This window comes from Pholcus phalangioides, unplaced genomic scaffold (assembly GCF_987345545.1).
Source record: "Pholcus phalangioides strain wild (caught in Gottingen) unplaced genomic scaffold, Ppha-v1.0 ptg000007l_1, whole genome shotgun sequence".
Taxonomy (NCBI): Eukaryota; Metazoa; Arthropoda; class Arachnida; order Araneae; family Pholcidae; genus Pholcus; species Pholcus phalangioides.
In genome coordinates, this window is record NW_028301600.1 from 23,947,008 (window position 1) to 23,963,512 (window position 16,505).

Below are 16,505 nucleotides of genomic sequence, written 5' to 3' on the forward strand. Positions count from 1 at the left end.
GTGGAGTGATCTTCCCCAAGATCAGATCGATAATTTGATACTCAGCATGCCTAGGCGTTGTACGGACTGTATTTCATCGCATGGGAGACATACAATGTATTAACCATCATACCAACCATGTAATAGTAAGTTTTTGTAAAGGAGATATTTTTTACAATTGCTCCAGGGAGCAAAAATCGTAGTTTTTATGAATGGTATCATACATACACCACCATCGTTTTTGTTCTTTATCTTTTGTTTAATAAATGGGCTTTATGAATAAGTAACGTTTGTTTTGTTTCTGAACCTTTATTTGCCGGAGCTGGCATTATCCTTAATTTATGGACATGAGTGTATATAAATATTCATCTCACATTATTTGTCATATTTTCAACGTTTTTTCCGTGAAATACTGTACATTTCGATTCTCGGTGGTTTCGAATCTTAGAGGAGGTATAGAAGCTTTTTACCTCCTCTAAGTTTCCAATAGCCCTTCATAAATCCCATTAGTGACTTCTCAAGAACTTTCGTGATAATTGGTTATTTTGCCGTCTTATGGACATCAAGGAAATGTGATCACCCCGTTTTGAAGTTTCTTCGTGAAATACATTTTTGTTTACTACGATTTTTTCAATATCCCTTGATTTCAGTAATTTCAAAAATAATTGGTAATTTTATAGAGATTTGCATGTTTTGGCAACAATTAGTAAACTCGTATCTCTAAGATCACAATTCTTGTATTTTTCTCGATGAAATTTCGCCTCCCGAAGTATGCGGGTTTAATTTTTTGTATGAACTCAAAAAGAATATTACTAATATCAGTTTTCACAATTGAACAATTTTTCATTCAATTAGAATTAATCATCATTAAGACGGCCCTGCATACAGGAGTCCATCCCTTCCTCTGTCAAGGACAGGCTTTTTGACGGATGGTCCCAAAGCAACTTTTTAGCTGGCCCCTTATATTGATTCTTGGTAGATAAATTAAAAAAAAAAATGTTTAATGCCCAGGGCTTTAGTCTGATACTTGTCACATATTTCCTGTTAATTCATAAACTGTTCAACCATCAACCTATGGCCCGTGAGCCGAATTTGGCCCTCGGAATCATCTGATGTGGCCTGCTACCTCAAAACTAATTTTTAAAAAACAAACAAAGCGGCACATTTAAAGATCATTTAAGTGACACGCCGCACGGTTAGTTCCAGAGCACCTGAACGACCCGTGCCACGTTTACAGTGCCCAATTGAGTGAAGCGTGGTACATTTACGGAGCACTTACATGACCCGCGGCACATTTATAGATTACTTGAGTGAACAACGGCACAGTTCCAGAGACGGCCCGCGACACATTTCCTGATGACTTGAGTGATCCGCGCTACATTTACAGATCACTAAAGTGGTCGGTGGTGCAGTTTCACATAACTAAAGTTTCACATAACACGGCACTTTGAAAGAGATCACTTTTTAAGTAACCAGCGGCGCATTTACGAATAACTCAAGTGACCCGCGAAATATTTACAGAACGCTTATGTGACCTGCGGCACATTAACAGATTTCTTAAGTGGCCTGCTACACGTTTTCAAATCAATGAAGTGACTTTCCTAAAGGTTGGAACAAGCGCCCTTGTTGTAGAGGGTCACGAAATGACCAAGTCTGGCCTTGACCACCCCACCTAATGCGATATTGTTGCTCCCTTCGCGCGATTACGGTAAATTTCAGGCAATCCGATTATTTTTTCCTGATCCCGACAATTTCGGTCTAACAAGCAACCCCCAAAACTGCACGCATTAAAATGTTGAATATTCTGTCTGAAGATAGATTTTGTAGCACTTCTACAATGAATTCGATCATTGTGTTTACGAGACTGATTGTGGTGTCAAAATGTGTGTTATCACTTTTTTAAAGTTTAAAATCCATTAAAATTTCATAATTTTCCGTTGACCTGGTCCATTTATTTCTCCCCATATGCCTCATAATTTTTCTATTCCACATTTCAGAATTTAAAATATGTTCTCAAAAATTTGAAAAATTTCAATAAAGCATTTTTGCATTTTGGATATTCCGGTTTGAAATAAAATTTCATTCTTCCTATATATCCAAATGCGATTCTTCTGTCAATCTATCTGACATGTTTTTAAAAATGTTTGCATAAATTATAGCATTATTATCAAAACCGATGGCAATAGTCAATGGAAGTATTATAAAAGAGGCAGGAAAATATACAGGTTGGTCATAAAACAACTTTGCCGATATATGAGCCCCTAGTGGTCGACAAAATGAACTAATGCAAATGAAATTTGAGATATAGATGTCTCCGTGGATACGCTCGGGAAAGAGAAGAAAAACAAAACTGTAGCTCTCGCAGTTACCGTTACAGCAACAAAATTTCGAAAAATTCATGTAGCAACACTCACTTTCACACATTGGAAAATAATCGGCGCTGTAAAAAACCATGAATGGCATTGAAACGGTGCCTTTAGCACCACAAACGCCAACGCAGGACGCTGATAAAGAAAGAAGATGTCACCGAGAGCTTGGTGCGCTAACTAAGTCGAGGGACTTCCGCAGATCTGATCCAGATGCCCAGTCGAGCGGTTAGCGCACCAACCCCTTGGAGAGATCTTCCTTTGTTAGCGTCTTGCGTTGGTGTTATGGTGCTACAGGTACCGTTTCAATCCCATTCATAGTTTTTATTGCCTGATTATTTTGCAATGCATAAAAGTGAGTGCTGATGTATGAGTTTTTCGAAATTTTGTTGCCGTAACCGTAAACATGAGAGCTAGTTTTCATTCTCCAGCGTATACTCGGAAAACCTATATCTCTAATTTCATTCGCATTAGTTGACTTTTGCGGTAGCTAGAGGCTCGTATATCGTCAGTTATTTTATGACCACTCCGTATCATGAAGATAAAATAAAAACACTTCTTAGCACAATAAAAATGGGAAACAATGATAAAAAAAAAAACTTGACTCACCTAACCAATATGTTTTTTGACCGATATCTTTGAGATGCGTATGAGCAAGCGAATTGGTGAAATTATTTTGCCAGTAGTTTTCTATCAACGATAACTCGCTGCCATACCTGCAAATACAAGTTACATTTGAGAATATTCTCGTGAGGAAAATTTAATTATGTGTATGTATCTTCGATCAAGAAGAATGACAGAAAGAAAATTACAGTTAAGAAAAATACGGCAAATTGGAAAATCCTAAATACGGGACGTCATCAATCATCAAAAGTTGTCAATCGTCGTCTGAATTCCAAAAAAAGGACAGAAAACAAAGGACTTTGGAAACCGTAGTGAATTAATATGAATCTGACAAAAAAATTGTTGATATAATCACAAATTAATATGGGATCAATATTTATATTTTACTTATCATACTTATCAGAATGGGAAATCATAGTCATCTCCGGTTTCAGTAAAGATTACAAATTCAAATAAGTTTCGTTGATACAACGGGACATTTTACAAAAAAATTCGGGATGGTGAAAAATACGAGAAAATACATTTAACGATACCAAAAGTATGTAAACTAATGCAGGTGGTATGTCAAGTTTCAAAACAATCTTTATAAGTTATACAATTATATGATATATTCGGACTATACAGCTGGTCTCATAAAGACAGCATTAACTCTGCGGAAAAAGAATCCTTTCCGAGTAAGGGCCGCAACTAGGAACGAAAATTTATGCTGTTGCCCTGGGTCCGGGTCTATTTGGCGCTCGTTTTGCAGCCCTGCTCCGGGTAGATAGGAAAGTGCTTAAAGAACCATTTCTGTGATACCAACAGTTTCCAAATAAAATGGGAACAAGATTTATGACCTCATATGCCCCGGCGTACTGAATGCAAACCATTTCCCGACCAATCGGTAACGGCTACCAGAGCGCCTTGCCATTCGGTGTCAGGGTGGTGGTATCGAATGAAAGCGCAATGGTGCCAATTTTGTACGTAGTATGTGAAATTATAAAGTATGTTTTGTTTCAGCCGAATGCTATGGTCCATATAGCCATGATTCTTTTCAGGGCCACAACTAGGGGAAGCTGGTGGGTCTGGTGCCCCGGACCAGAGGGGGCGTAAATTTCATCCTTCAACATTGCAAGGGGGCGCCAAAATGCGTGCTTGTCCCAGCTGACCAGACCAAGCATCTAGTTAAGGTCTTGATTCTTTCGATATTTCATTTGTTCGGAGCGAGAATTCTCGTTTAGTAGAATTTACGCCGTTCTTTACAGTATGCATTCATGCGATCTCTAAAGTCTACCACGAAGAAAAAAGTTCAATAAATGCAAATACAAAAAAAAAGGAATTTAATTATGTAAAAGACATAAATAAGTACATCCCACGCTCTCCATGAACTTTTTCTTACTTTGATTCATTATATAATTAAAATTATTTACCATATAATTTACTTACCATTATGCATATTTTTATTTACCATTATAAGCATTGAAGAATTCTTGAATCATAAAATATAACCATTAGATCAACATCACAGTAGGAAATTGACGAGGTTTACTCATCAATGGCAAATTCATCCGTGTTAGATGAATATATGCTATCGAAACAAAACTGCTCAGACTGTTGAAAATTTCTACCCCCTCCCCCTGGAAGAATACATCCTGGAGAGCGCTTTTCATTGAAAATTTTAAAAAGAACGGTCAAAACACTCTATAGATCTAAGATGAGATAAAAAAAGTACTTGCGTTTTTTGAGTAAACTTCACGCAGATGAGTTAAAATTGTGGGAAACGAAAAAAATATATATTATCTCTCAAAACTATGAAATTATAGAATTATATCAAATGTGGCATAGAGATATTCTCGACCAAAAAAAATAAGCCACCGCTAACTAGATCTGCCGTAAGAAGTTTAGTGATCTGGCTTCATGGCTATAAACGCTCAATTTTCCATTTTCGTACACATAATCCCTCCTCAACTTTTTCGGCATTACTACAATTCGAAAACTTTGTCAACAAGCTAAAATCACCGTACTAGGAGAACAAAATGTGCCCGGTGAGCAGCCGTTAAAATTGTAAAAGTGAAATAAAGAATAGCAAATGCCACCTATACTCCTTTTGCTTTAACTAAACGCGAAATAACTGCTCGCATTTCAATAAACAATCTGTGGGGAATGCCGAAAATTGCACATTATTAAATAATACTGATTCGGTGACTTTAGACTTGTGTGGTTGCGTATTTTCCTTTTGGAAGAAAAGTCAGGATCGCTAGAATGAATGTAGGACATAAATGGTTGTAAACAACCGGGATGTTCCTAAGCCCAAGCGAGGCACAATGATCTCAACCGTATACGGGTTGGACTTCGGCTGTTGAAACCCATAAAAGTTTAAGAAAGTTGTACTAACGCTTTTTGGGTCTTGGTGTTGAAGTTTGACATTATTCCATGTTTCGGTGCATTTTGCAAGCGTTAGGGTACGAACATAGAGCACGCTGGTTTACGATTCGGCGATTCGATGCCGTTCCGGATTGGTTAAAAACCTGAATTTCAAATTTTTTTCAACCAATCCGTAATGGTGCCGACTCGCAGAATCGGAAACCAGCGTGCACTATGTTCACGCCCTTATTGAGTTGACACTATATCAGTTCACACTAATAGCCTCCATCTACAGGTTGTTTTTTACTGCCACACTTGTAGAAGAAGTTTGATATTCTGTCCTTTAAAAATCAGACATCTTCAAACTGTTGCACGCGAACAAGGCGGTGCTCATTGAAGCACTCAAGTGTGTTCGATGCTTGTGTACGGTATCATCCTCAAGAGATCTTAAGTGACACCCAATTGAACCATCCCATTCGAGAATTCACACTATGTTCGTTTCAGTTGTTCATGTGTCAAGGTTGACACTTGGGGTGCTCTTCGTGAAAAGGTAGGCATAAAAGGTGCCTATAAAAAAAAAAAAACCTGATAAAGGTTGAAGATCTCTGCTTTAAATATGGTCGCAGTTCAAAAATCAAACTTTCCCTTCATCTCGGGAATGCCGAATCACATCTTAGGAGCTTCAACTATTGAACAACGTTTAAAGTGGTTATATTATAACATTAATTCATCATCATCGTATCAAGAGATGCATTGCCGACGGTGTCTATGATAGTTAAGCTGATAAATGATTATTCATAATACAATAAAAAATATACAAAATATCTAACCTCCGACACATCTCTGCAGCTCTCTTCCAAGATCTCCGGATATTGAAAAACCTATAGCATTGGTTGCCATCTTGTGCCCAAGCTGAAATAGAATATGTTTGATTATAGAATACGCAAAAAAAAAAGCACACATGAAATGAATATAAAACCTGTTCATTTATTTGGGTGACCAACTCTCCCGCATTTTTGCCAGTTCTGAAAATTCGTCTAGCTCACTCATTTTTTATAATTAATTTTTGTGAATTTTTTAATTATACATTATAACAGCTTGATTATATTAACTTAATTGCATAACAATTAAATCAATGTTCAAACTTTGGTAAACCTTTAGGGTTAATGTGTCAAGTATTCCCGGCTAGAATGCTTTCACTGAAAGAGTGTTGGTCATGATCAACGATATATAGATAGCTTAGAGTAGTTTAGAATTAATTCTATTACAATGAATGGTGGTGATGAATTTTGTATTTTTGTTAAACCTGAACCAAGTCTATATCGCTCTGTAGGTAAGGTCTGCAAACCTTTACAGCATACATACAACAGTCCAGGACGAACTAAGCCCGAGGACAAACTAAAAGTGGAAAATCACTTTAGGAGAACGAAGACAGCTTCTTAAGGATGAAATCGAGCATTCATCTGTTCACTTTTCTGACCACCGCTGTATTCAAAAAAAAAAATTTGTTTCGCCTCCATCTAATTTTTCTACAAGGAAAATCTTTTGCTTAATTGATGCTGTCAGAAGCCATATAGCCACATAGTTTTTACATTCTAATCCAGCCATAGGCGCGAATAGAATTGAAAGTCTGGGGGGGAGGGGCACGGCCATTATTGCTAGAAGGGGACGATGATGACGATGTCAATTCGTATATACTCATATATATTGGATCATTAGATCAGTTAACTCCACCTCTGACGCTGGGGGGGGGGGGCAATGCCTCCCCCGTATTTCCGACCATGAACCCAGCCAAATTTCATAAAGACGGGAATTTGGGGAAAAAAAGTCATCCCTAGCTTTACGTGGTCTCAGTTTACGCGGTTTTTTTTCTATAACACGATTTGAAAAGTTGATTTTAGAAATCGCTACCAGTGAAATTTGGCGTACAGTTCGATGTCAATCCTGACAATGTGCTTGCAAATTAGAGTTATGACTTAGTTGAAAATCCGCGAGATTTCATTATTAGGGTGAGGCAAATAGGAGATAGACATTCAAATCCAATTCACCAGATCTTACTAATCAACATCTTTTGGTAACATTGAAAATGCTATCAGAATTTTAATCAAAGAAAAAGATCCTAATGAAACTAGAATTTTCGTATTTGCGAGGGATATTCAGGGGCGCGGTAGCCCGGTCGATAAGATGCTCGCCTAAAGTACCAAAGGATGTTTAGAGGTGTCGCGAGTTCGATACCCAGTTCGTCCTTGTCAGAAAACTTTCCTGACACAGGGGTACAACAAAAAACGGCGACTTGACCGCAGCAAAAATTGCTACCGCAGGGAGTTCCCCCATCGAGGGGTTAGCGCACCAATCTCTCGATGAGTATGAAAAACAAGCCTGCCATGAATCGGCAATAAATTGTTGGTCCCGGTCTAATTAGCCCTCGTGTGCAGAAAATGACCGTGGTACGACAAAAATGATCAAAGCGAGGGATATTCAGAATTCTGTGGCACTGAATTCTTGGTACTGAAATTTTCACAAAGAGACGAAAAATGCTGCTTGTCACCTGAATCTCGACTGTTTCATTACAAAAAGTTATCAGCTAGTTGTCATACCAGGCTCTTCAGGGAAGAAAATACCCATACTCACACTGGAATCAATCGGAAGTACTGAAGACAGAGAGAGAAGTGAAAGGTAATTAAATTCATTCATATAGCTTAAATTCATGAGGTTTATTTAAAAGTTTGAATAATCAATATAATCAATTTATTATTTATTTATATATATATATAGAGAGAGACAAACACTTTCTCTTTCACTCACTTACGAGAAAAACACTCAGACTTTTCCAGACAACCCAATAACGTTTTCCAATTACAGTACATTGTAAAACAGCATAGATCTCGACGCCGTGACGATTAAAACGCAAAGCTAGCGAATTTTCACACATCTAATTTACATTTATTTTAATTAAGGACATCTGTCGTTTACGACGAGTGTGAGATAACACAAAAACCACGTTTCGTGACCATCGAAATCGTCTTTACAACTTTTTTCTGTATACAGTACTCATTTCTAACATTTACTACCGACGTTGAAAGAGAAAAATCCACGCACGGGTAGTGTTTACTTTCTCTTTGGTATCGCATCAAAATACTTCTTTATTTAACAGTTGCTCATTAGAAAAACTTTATTAGGAATATACCACAAAGAAAATTATCTCTTTGTTTTCTGAGTTCATTTCCTTTTGAGTAGATATTATATATTTTTCTGCTTTCAAATTTTACGTATGTTATTAACTGATGTATTTGATGTCTTTAATAAAAGAGACGTTGTGTCTTAATAACAAAGAAAAGCAATAAGGTGCACTCTCCCTTTCCTTTGTTAGGCACGTCTTCTGTCAGCTTTTTTTCCGGAACACTTGCTGCCCTTTGTTACTTAATAGCTTCCTTTAAGTACCCTAATCCCATACCGTAACTTGCATTCGAAGAATAAAAGCTAAAAGAAAAAGTTTGCAGCGGAACAGAATACAAACCGGAACAAATAGATATATAATATTTCGTATGTGACTTCAAATAATTGGCAGCAAACGGTTAGTTCCTCTGATTTTTAATAGCATATTCAAGATTTATGTTCTTTAGATTATATATACTCATGGAATTATTAGGATTTACTATATTTTTGATTTTTCAGCATAAAAAGTTAAATTCGGTTTATTCGAGCTACGAAAAAGTCTAGCATTGCTCTTATCAACCGTATATCAATGAGAATATTAATGACTAACATCACACGAATTGAAACTAAATCATACAAAATGCATCATCCACCAACTGCATATAAAATTATTTTGCCAATATAATACGTTTTAATTCAGCTTAATACTGATGGACTTTCTTGGTTACAAACCGATTGAATCTTGTAGCCCACTATGCGTACGATATTGAGTCATTAGAAAGTGTTTTTTCATCAAATAGGATAGTCCTTTGTGCATAAGAATGATTTTCACTCTAGAAAAATGTTAATCATCCAAGTTATTTAAAGTCCGACAAACTTTCCATATTACTTAAACATGCATTGACGTTTTACTGTATTTTTTGCTGGTTATAGTTTCGAATTCAACTCGGGGACCACTCAGCGATAGTCTATCCAGGGATCAACGGGCAAACTTTTGAAAACCATTATTATGCACGTATTATTATATTTTTACAAAAGATACAAAGATTTGAAAAAACTTATTGGTTTTTGATTGTTCTTTTCGCATCTAAAATTTTGTACAGAATATCCATTCAAATGAAGCCCAAAAAAATTGATCGTATTAACCGAACTTCTTTTATGAGCGTCAAATTTGTAATTTAATTAAATATTGAAACAAAAATGTTTAGGAATGCTTGTATCAAACGAGTTCAAATTTTAATCACACAGTAGGCTATGTAAGACAGATTGAAATTATTCAATGTATTATGCACTAGCGTATTAAGTAAACACCGAGTGTATTTATCACATTGTGAATAGATTTTTATGATGGTTATTTATTCGATTCCATCTACCGAAGAAGGAGAACAATACTTCACCAAATATCGTTATATTGCAATTTACTGCCATTAAAGGTTGGGTTGAAAATGCCATCCATCGATGGTCACCTCAAGTTCGTTAGGAAAATATCTTATCTATATCCTCCCCCTCTGGTTTGAACCTGGGAACGTGACTGCAACCTTCATGGTGGTAGACGAGCATCTTAGCACCACGCAACTCGGGAAACTCAATGAATTTAATTAACACCGATTCGCCCAAGTTTTTCTTAACTCTAGAACGCCTTTATGGAACTTTGTAGGACTAAGAGATATCTAAAATTTTTGAAACGGCATGATGAGAGACCTCTGAAATTAAAGAAAAATCATAAATAGTGAGTTTATCATCAATATACGAGGTCTCACACAGAGTAAAAAAAACGCCCGCGTCACATTTTTGAAATTCAAGATGTGAAAAAATGAGCACATTGGGCGTGTAATCAACAACCACTATCATTCTAATAATAAATATTAAAATGATAGTGGTTGATGATAAATGCCAAGGAATGATGAAGTCAAAGCACTGGGCCTGAAACCCATGTAGGCCGGTTTACAACTATCCGGCATTAGAAGCTGCTGCAATGGCCCGAACATTTTCAAAAGTCACCAGGGTGGGCCTGACAGGGTCCGGGATGATTCTCATCAGGTTTTATTTTTTTACGTCCCAGTCTAGGCACTCTGCTTTAGGATGTGGGGGCCATTTCTCCGTCAGATCGATTGTTTGCCACTTCCCCGTAAACGATATTTCCCGGTGTCTACGATTCAGAAAAGAAAATAATAAGCGTTAACTGTGTCAGATAGGTCAAAATATAATTCAAATGACTAACAACAGTAAGAAAATCATCATTTACAACAAAACCCGCTAAGATTTTAAAAGAGGGAAATGAACGAATCCCACTAAAGGCAAAAGCATGTGTGTGACCTTGTACTGGGACAGTTCAGCAGGTTGATATGAGACAAAAAATAGTAATAATAAAGAAAAAAAACGCGAGAAGAATTCGAATCATCATTCGTTCATCATGTATAATGTGTATTTCTTCCGGGCAAAAAGCCAAACTTTCCTCATTGCCCGAGTAGCTCGGGGCTATGCGCGAATCCCGCAATCAATTCTGGTTTCTACTTAACGAATAAATAACTGTCGAATGGAGGCAGTCAAAAAATGTGCCCTTGGTTAGGGCATAAAAAAAAATGTGGCGCTCGTTTGCACGAACAAAATGTTTCCGTACTAAAAAATTCGCACGTGGGAATAACAAGTTACACATGAAAGTCGCGGAAATTCTTTTACGGAAAAGAATAGTTTGTTCCATGTTTTCTTTTCCCATAGTAATTTATCATTTTTTTTATGAGTAAAAGTTCCATTCAGAACTATTCCTAGGCTCGTAACATGATTGTTATTTTGATACATTCCTATTATGTACGATTTTGGTATTTAAACAATGGATGAATATTTCTTGCACAGATTATTTAGCTTTATTAGAAGCGACAAATATCATCTTGTTTCAATAAAGTCTGAACTATGTACAATGTATTAGGCCAGGATTACACTATAAAAGTTTTGTAAAAGTGCTTGTATAAAACTTGAAAATGCAACCAATAAGCGTATCGGTTACATTCGAGCGAATGTAACCAATGGGCTTATTGGTTGCATTTTTTAAGTTTTGTAAAATAACTTTTATCAAACCTTTATAACGTAATACTGGCCTAAGGCCGGGATTACACTATAAAATTTTTGTATAAGTGCTTTTATCAAACTTGAAAAATACAACCAATAAACTGATCGGTGCATTTGCTCAAATATAATCGATCAGCTTATTCGTTGTATTTTTCAAGTTTTATACAAGCACTTTTACGAAACTTGTATAGTGTAATCTCGGCCTTAGATAAAAATATGTTTGTGAGAATTATCTGAACCCTTGAAGCGGCATACCAGAAATCACTAAATCACCTATAAAATGTCATATCTTTTTTAATTAAGTAGAATTTCTTCCAATTTCCAGCAGGTGCAAAGTAAGGGGTATACGGAAGAGTGCTCCATTGAGAAATTAACTTTATAAATTGTCTGGTCTTATTGTCTTCTGGAATTATTGTCTGGTCTTATTGTCTTCTGGAATTATTGTCTGGTCTTGCCAATGCTAAACTAAGAGGACTTTGAGGAGGCGAGATATCTCATCAATGCCGCGTAAAGGGTTAATAAGGGTCAATTACGCTCCTGTGCACACGTCGTCAATGTCTAACTCGACATCAAATAGGTTCAAGTTATGGTGGAACGATTTGTTTTGAACTATAAATTTGTTACTATCAATTTTTATTACTCTGTGCATTTGTACATGTCACATATCTAAATGTGGCCACGATTCACAATAGTTGTAAAGATACACTAAAATACATATATACTATACTAGTATTAGAGCGACATCTCATTAATTTGAAAGTATAATTATCCTCCCATCGTAATAATTAATTGAATTCAATCCATAAAAAAAAAAAAAAAATCAAAATAACGTTCTTAAACTTCATAAGAGGAATTCCCAAACCTTCGATATCACCGCACCTGTAGGACAGAGATTATATTTCAAATATCCTGTGACACCTTTGTCTTCTTGCATAATTCGTTCATAATGCAATTGATTCCAAATCTGTGGTACCCGTACTCCTGGAGGAACGTGACGGGCAATTTTTGGGTAAGTGAGAAATAATCACGAATGACGAAAAAACAAATTAGGTAATGAGAAAGCGAAGACCATTAGTTATTATGCCATCTTAAACAAGGAGATACGCAAGCCTTCTACACATTTTAGGCATACGCATATCTTTATATACACATACTTTTAAGGTATTTCTAGGTTTTTTCGCAATATACAACCTTTATCGCGTTTCGAAAAGGGTACACAGGCTTTCTACGCATGTGTAGCAGTATCTTTTAACTAGTACTTAGCCGAGGACTCTTTGAGGGAACCAAGAACCCCCAGCACTATGTCAGTCCTGTCATTTTTACACATCCTGCGTACCCCTTATGCATTTGTAACAGTATGTAAGCCAAGCCCGTAACTAGGTTGTGACAACCGGGACAATGCCCCGGGGCCCCAAGGTGAATGGGGGGGGGGGGGCGCAAACCCTCCTTTTTCTGAGCATGACCTTTTCAAGAGAGCCCCGAAGGAAAAAATTTGCCCAGGGCTCCCTACGACCCTGATGTAAGCCTCCTTCTCTAGGGGCATACAGGCCTCTACTTATTTATAGGAGCGTTCACGGCTTTTACGCATTTTTTAGGGGCTACAAACGTCTGCACAGCACGTTTCTATCAGTACACAAATGTCCTTCAAATTTTCAGGGTACGATAGTTTTTTATTCATTTTAAGTATGCATTTCTTATAGAAGTGTTTTTAGGGGTTACGGAAGCCACCTACGCATTTCTACAGAGTACATGAAAGGGTGAGATCCACTGCTTTAAACATCATTCTATGTATATAATATGAGAAGTGTAAGATAACAGATGAGATCGCATGGGCCCCCTCCAATTGTTTCTAAAATATACATTCATTCTAATATATACATTCATTCTAATATGTACATTCATTCTAATATATACATTCATTCTAATATGTACATTCATTCTTTTTAACGAAACCCCATTCGCCTGGTATCACCACAAAATCTGTTAACGTAGCAGTACCCAAATGTCCAAAATATATTGTAGAATTTTGTATGTTTGTTACATTTTTTTCCCCTTTTGACTTAAAATAAAGTGTTCCGGACATTCATTAGAAATTCCACAGAGGAATATTGACGAAGTTGCATGTGCGGTTTAGTAGTAGCAGTAGTGTCTTTATTATCATTCACAATGTAATTTCATTCTCAAGAAATCTCAACCCATTATTGGTGGATCTCATCTCACCATAGTAAACCGATTAAAAATTAATGCTTCAGAACATCCTTTCCAGATTTAAATTAAAAATGAACGATTTCATTGAGAGCATAAATATGAAACAATATACAAAGATCTCGATAGATTCGAATGTATGTGAAAACGGATTGAAATTGGCAATATTATTCGTTGGTACTTTTATATAGTATGGAAAAGGTGTATATCAGAATATTTTATTACATGAGTAATGTCCGAAAATGACGAAAGCGAACGATGTGAAAAAGTGAAAACGGGTTTGTTTCTGATTCAAAGCAAAGGAATGAGGTTGGTTACGAACCCGAATAACTTCAACTAATTTTCACCACAGAAGACTTCTACACGATGGTTTAATTAGTATAAGAGAACGTGTTTACTTCACGGATGTTTGCACGTTAACTTAATGTTAAGCGAAGAATTCCTATGATCACGAATGAAATTTATTCTTAAATCCTGGCCTCGTTTTTACTCGTAAAGAAAGAAGAGAAAAATGAAGCAATTATGGGCCAAGTAATTATGGAATGAGGTAACGGTTCACATAAAATGCAGACAGACAACAGCCAAACTTTTTTTTTCATTTGCTTATTTGAAAAGAAAAGATGTTATCTACGCTGGTCATAGCGATAGTCATCGTGGATCACGTCACGAGTCCGGGAAACCAATCGCGTCATGAAAGTCAATAATGAATACGTGTTGACCAACGGAGACAGTTCTAGTTGAACGGTCATCTTCATTTATTTATGCATACGAGACATCATCAGTCCACACGAAAGTTTGTTGTCCAAAAGACAAAAAAATGATGGTAAGATAAAAGCTATATTTGAAAGCTTGTGTTCTCCCTAATAATGTCTTCTATCATTATTCGCGTAAGTAAATCGGTATTCTACCATTCGCTTTGGTTATCCAATGAGATTGGTAGATATGCTAGTAATTATACACCGAGTGCCCGCGCTAAAGTCATCCAAAAGTTATGGCTTATACTGAGAGAACCACTCGTGCTAAGCTATGAAAATATTACACGGTCAATAGGGGATTGCCCTAAGTTTTTTTACCAAGGACACGCACACACATACACACACACTCGATCTTTCATTTAAAAAAAGTCTCTTCAACGAGAGTAATCAGGCCTAGTACAAATTAAAGCATAATCTCGCGATATAGGCAAAATAAACTCCCAAGTTGTTTGCTTCTGAATTCGTAAGACAGATGGTAGCGTTTCTTTTACACATGACACAGGCATTCTCCAAAAATAAACGACGATGGCACACAACACATATAGAAAGTTCGAGTAATATGGAATATCCCTTTTATTTTTTCGATTATTTCAATTAAAAACCATGATAGTAACCCGAAACTTGCATTTCTATAAAGTGTGAATTCATGTGTTATCAATGAGTATGATTGTATTTAAAAATAAATATGTGTCTAAAAAAAACATTAAAAAAATCATTTTCATCGGGTAATATGGAATAGTCCGGTAATATGAATTAGGGAGTTCAAACTAAAGAATTGAACTAATTCGAATTGATCAAAAATGAGATTTAATGAATCTATGAAATGAAAAATGAAAAATTTCATCGCTTATTTTTGTAGCTGATGATATATATATGCAGTGGTGCCATAGTCTATTCACAAGAGCTACAAACGTAATCTTCAGTTTCAGCCCCAACACAGTCAAGGTGGTCCCACAGAGAACAGGACACAGACATTATTTCTTGACCTTTCCTCTTCCATCTTACTAAACTTTTCATCTTGATGAGATGTTCTAGCCCAGATAATACGCATATAATATTCCACATCACCCTACACACCCATGAAAAAATAGCGTTCCATCCAACCGGAGAGAATCGTTAGTTAAAAATGAACAAAGCATGATAAAACACAACACTTGTGATGCACATTGTGCTTAGTTTCAAATTATCGGGCACATTTCCAATAATAAAAAAGCATTTTTGAAAACTTGCCCGAGTAAATTTATGGAAATGGATAAACAAATGTTCTCTTATAGCAGCCGTGATGATGGTGATAACCAGTATAGCATCACGGGGGCATTTCCGGGAAAAAACATGTTTATCACTGTTGGCCATACCTGAAAGCGGAGGAAACCCCCGGTATTCCCCATATTACTCGACTATTCCATAATACCCACACTTTCTGTACACGGCATATTCCGACATGTGCCAATTCGTTAGAACTTTTTCAGAGGAATGCTTGCGAGGTTGATGTGCTGTTAAGAGGTAGTAGTAATATTTTTTTACCCACACCAACTCCGGCAATACAAATACAAATACAAATACAACGCCACAACAGGCAAATTGCCCAACGAGGTGGCTGACTTAAGAACATCATGGACCCCCGAGCCCCTACCTACTACTGCTACACCACACATGCACCCCCTCCCCGCGGAACCCCCCAACGAATCGGTACATGCGGGAATGTGCGTGTACGTGTAGTGCAACCTGACGTAAAGTTTGTTTCTGTGTAATGCTTGTTATGTGTAGTGCTGTCATCTGCCCCCAGTTTTACTAACTATGAGTGAAGTGTTATGGTTGAATGATTTACCGTTGTAGGACTGTTGCTCTCTGTGGCGAGACTTTTTAACGGGGAGATCGGCTCGCATTTGCGCCTTGAAGTTGGGAACCACAGAAAACCAACTTCAGCCGACCACCACTGTGGGGTTCGAACCGGGATCCTCGCATCACGAGTCCGGCACTATAACCACTCGACCACCACAGCGGCCACCAT

The 16,505-nt window shown here is 36.9% G+C and overlaps 1 protein-coding gene across 1 annotated transcript in view; it reads right to left on the reverse strand.

Moving 5' to 3' along the window:
- LOC149085090 (uncharacterized) overlaps positions 1-16,505 on the reverse strand; it is a 146,169-nt gene that overhangs the window by 108,569 nt on the left and 21,095 nt on the right. Inside the window, exons 3-4 of the mRNA XM_089232879.1 lie at positions 6,143-6,224; positions 2,955-3,061 (exon numbers count right to left, since the gene is read on the reverse strand). Coding sequence (XP_089089005.1) covers positions 2,955-3,061; positions 6,143-6,224 — 189 coding nt within the window. The remainder of the gene's footprint in view (positions 1-2,954; positions 3,062-6,142; positions 6,225-16,505) is intronic.